At 63.1% G+C, this 4,357-nt stretch overlaps 1 protein-coding gene across 1 annotated transcript in view; it reads right to left on the bottom strand.

Moving 5' to 3' along the window:
• LOC104123313 (uridine-cytidine kinase-like 1) overlaps positions 1 to 4,357 on the bottom strand; it is a gene marked incomplete at its 3' end in the record, with an annotated part of 27,017 nt that overhangs the window by 11,208 nt on the left and 11,452 nt on the right. The window contains 1 exon segment of the mRNA XM_035891159.1: positions 3,466 to 3,564. Coding sequence (XP_035747052.1) covers positions 3,466 to 3,564 — 99 coding nt within the window.

The following is a 4,357-nucleotide window of genomic DNA, read 5'->3' as shown; positions in this document are numbered from 1 at the left end:
GCCAGCCCCGTCAGCGCTCCCGCAGAGGCAGGCTCCTCCGCAGCCTCCAGAAGGCATCCCACGGATGGAGGAGCATCCTCGGTCCCTGTGCTGCCAAGGCCCCAGCCTGCCCCCCTTTTTGTGCAGAGGCGAAGACAACCAAGAAACTTCTCCTGGCCCGAGGGACAAGCAACTGCCAACAACGTGAGGGGAAGGGGCGGCCCCAACATCCCCCGGCGGCAGCGGAGGACCCTTCCCGCAGGGGTCAGAGCGCAGGATCACTCCAGCCATGTCTCCACACCAGAAGCGCTCCCAAAGAGGACATCACTGTCCTCACACCAGGCCTGCTCACCCCGCTGCGTAACAGCACAGGCTCGGTCCCTCCTGCCATGGTGCAGGCCAAGCCCCATGGCACACGCTGCTCCGGGCGCTGCCCACCCCCGCGGGGGAGAGGGCTTTTTTGGCTGCGAGGCTGGACACGGCGTCAGCTTGGTGCCCGAGCAGCAGCCTCCGCAGCTGAAAGCCAGCCATCGCATTCAGACCCTCAGGGAACTCAAGCACGGACGGGTTTCACGTCCGAAGCACCCTCTCCGGCACTGGTGGCTTCCCGGCGGGCAGGGAGCACCCAGCTCTGCCCCTCACCGAAGCACCGACAGCCACTCGCTCCCCAAGGACGGCTCCGGCGCAGGACAACGTGTCCTGCCAGAGCACAAAGTCCGAAGGCTCAGGCCAGAGCAAACTCACCAAGAGATGCGGGTGACCAACGCCACCCACAGGCTGTGCCGCAGGGGATGTCCCCAAGCCTTTCCACGAGCATGTGGGTACCGAGGTGCGAGCGGTGGAAAGGAGCTGCCGTTACCCTGCGGCAGAGAACGCCCAGGATGCTTCAGGGATGTCGGGGGGCAGAAAGGACTGCTCGGGCCCTGCAGAGGAACAGGCGGCAGGGAACGCTCCTGTTGGCTCTGGTGATCTGGACCCGATACCGAAGTGCCTCGTAAGTCACAAGCTAGGAGCCGTGCGCTTATCGCACTGCCCATCTCCAGCCTGATCATGAACAAAATCATTCAGCTGCTCTCGTGCAGAGCTGTGCTTCAGCTTCCGCCTCTCCACAATAACAGAAAATCACTCTGGAAACCACTTCTCCCCGCAATGCCAGGCCCGACTTGGCCATGACCATGCTCAGCGAGATGCTCATCTGCTGCCGCAGCACAATCTTCCAGGAGGGCCCTCCGAGACAGAAGGCTGGGGCTCAGAAGAGCCTCCAGTGTTGAACAACAGGGAGAGGGGGTTGGCCAGCAGCAGCCTGGCAAGCCGAGATCAATGGGCTGTCTCCCAGAGAGCCGCACGGGGAAAGGCAGGCTGGAAAAAGGGAACCTGGGGGGGGAGATCGTGGCTCATGGCTCTGTGGTGCATCTCTGGATGCCAGGCTTGGTGTGCCAAGGCACTCCGGAGGGCAGTACTGGTGGGGGCACCAGCACTGCACGAGGGCCACCACTGCGGAGAGGGGCTGACGGCACCACGGCAGCCAGAATGAAGTCGGGAGATCAGATTTGCCAAGACAGGATAACTTCACGCACTGAGGTGCAGGAAGCTCGGCAAAAGGCGTGCGTTCGACCCCCCGCCAGCCCAGACCTCTCCAGGGAGCCCGGAGAACATCAGCAGGCGGGGAAAAGTGCCGGGAGGGTCACACGTGAGGAGCATCAACAGTTCCACACCGCACTGAAGTCATGCAGAAGCAAGCGAGCGCTGCCAAGCATCACCTACAAGCACCAGAAATAAAAGCCGCCTTGCCGTTGCTGAATACAGGAACTTTCTGCCCAGAAGAGAGGCTCAGCTTAGAGATCTCAGTGACAGCACTGCTCCAGCCTTCCGTGCCTCCTCGGGCTGCAGCGGGATTTGAGGGGGTGGCTGACAGGCCAAGTCAACGCCCCTCATAAATGCAGTATTTTGCATGCGGAAAGGGGAATGGCCCCCCTCCCCGCCCCCCTGCCGCTGACACCGGCTGGCTCCAGAAGCGTGGCGCCGCCACAGCAACCTGAGATCAGCGGCGCCGCTGGGCTCCAACCACAGCCACGTGGGTTTGATGCCCTCCCTCCCCAGGACAGCCAACAAGCTCCTCAGCCCAAGCAGATTAAGGTTATTAGATGCTTGTGGTGTAAAGGCAGAGGCACAGGAGGCCGTTCCCAGCGAGGCAAAAGGACGCAGGCTTCAGGGAGGAAGCTGGGAACAGCAGCTACAGATGAGAGGATTTGGCGCCTGCCCGCGGTGCTGTCCCTTCTGGACGGGGGCTGGTCAAGCCGGGCTCTCGGCACCGCGAACAGATCAGCCCAGGCTCGCGTACATTGGCTCTCCTGAGGGAACAGGAGGGGCCGTCGGTGCCAGAGCCTGTGAAGAGGAAGGCGAGAGACGGGGTGGGCTGGGCTACGGCACAAAGGCTCGCGTTCTTCTGTCCCCGCACAGCCCCGGGTAAGGGAAAGCTGCTCCTCTGGGATCACGGAACATGCCGCCTCTGGAGGTGCTGTTCTCCCAGGATCTCCCTTCAACCTTCATCTACCACTGTGTGTGCAGAGGGCGGATGAGACAGGGACATCGGCTACCCCCCCCCTGCCAGAGCAGTGGAGCAAGACGCCACCGGAGGGACACGGTCGTACCCGCTCCCCAGTTCCCTTAGCTGGACCGATCTCAGAACTACCAGAACACCGCAGCCTAGGGGCGAGGTACGCGAGCCTCAGCCATGGCACAGGTCCCTGCCCGGCGCAGAGAAGGTGCCACGTCACCTGACGAGGGAGATCAGGCTTTTGACTGCCAAACGGCCTCGGGAGCCTGCGCCGCCACAGGGAGGAGTCACAGCAGGGGCCTGGAGAAGGAATGCCTGGCTTCCTATGGGGAAGTGCACGGCCTGCCTGCGGTGGCAGGGTTATGTTCCCCAAACCAGTGCAGGGGCACCAGCAGCCGGCCACAGTGCGAGCAGGTGCAGGGGAAGAGCCCTGCTGAGCTCAGCATCCCCTTTCTGATTTACAACCCAGCGACAGAAACGCGTGCAGAGGCTGCAAGCTTCTGCAACTGCAGTAACGTCTTAGTGGTCCCACGGGATTCAGCTCCTGACCTGGCACTAATGCCACTGTCACCTGGAGCATCAGTAGGGAATTAAAAGATCACATAAGCAGCGGCCTGGGTCCCTCACCCCATGCCACCAGCTTCCAGGCCTGTGCTCTGGCTAGGGAAGAGATGGCCTGCCTCCTCTCATCCTAAGAAAAGCCCATCTGCGGCTCAGGAGTCTCCCCCGGGCAGATGTGCTGAGGTCTTGTCACCAAAAGTGTCTGCAGGCCAGAGCCAGCTCTGCTCAGTCCTCTCCAAGGCCATACCTGCGCCTGAAGCCCCAAGGGCAGAGGAGCAAAAACTCACGCCAGGTTTTGTTGCATGGTCCCACAGAACAGCCCCTCCAGGAGGAACACGGAAGAAGTCCCGAGGGAGGCAGGGACCTACCTGATGATGGTGTGCATGCCTCGCACCTGCGGCGTGTTCTCCAGGACGCTCAGCGTCTTCGGCAGGGGCTGCCCTTGGTGGGCAGAGGCCAGAGCTGCCCTGCAAGAGGGACGCAGTGGTCAGAGCTGCGGAGCACACGCACCCTGACCGACGGGAGGCTCCTCCCAGAGAACCCGCTGCACAGGCTGGACACCGGGATGCACTCAGCCTTCCCGCCCTGGTCCCTAGGAAAGCGCCACATCCAGTACCAGCTGTGAGATCCCAAAGCAGTACCACCCTGTGAAATGGGGGCAAACCTGCCCCGACCACACACCCAGCCCTCGGCTGCCTCTGCACACAGGAGCCTCTGCCAGTGCCCGGCGAGCGGGGGCAGCAGCTCTGCACGGGCAGGACCTTATGAGGCATCCTGGGCCAGGGCTGCCCGGGTTGCACCACGGTACAAGGGCTGTCCCACCCAGGCTGCCTACACCGTGTCCCAGAGAAGAGGGGGGGCTGCCCAGGGCACTTCCCCCACAGAAGGGAGCAGCCTGTGGCACTCCAGCATTCGGGGCAAGAACCATGCTCTAGGAAGGGACAGGAGCAGCACAGGGAGCAAGTCACACAAGGGATGGGTTACACAGGAGCCTGCGGCCACAGCGAGGCCACCCCCAAGAAGCTGCACGCAGGGCAGCCACCTCGGCCATCGAGGAAGAGTGGCTGCGCTCGGGCTTCTCCGCAAAGCTTTGGCCTGCGGGGACAGAGAGGAGGCAGGGCTCGGAGAAGCGGGGGTGGGGGCAGCCCCCCACCCCCAGCCCAGGAACCGGTCCCTGGGCGGCCAGCAGGGTCCCCACATACCTGACCGTGATCTCGCGCTGGGTGGTAGAGCAGAGTCATCCAGCCGGGCAGAAGGGGA

This window comes from Egretta garzetta, unplaced genomic scaffold (assembly GCF_000687185.1).
Source record: "Egretta garzetta isolate BGI_Z169 unplaced genomic scaffold, ASM68718v1 scaffold1193, whole genome shotgun sequence".
NCBI lineage: Eukaryota > Metazoa > Chordata > Aves > Pelecaniformes > Ardeidae > Egretta > Egretta garzetta.
This window is presented reverse-complemented; position numbering and strand designations above follow the sequence as displayed.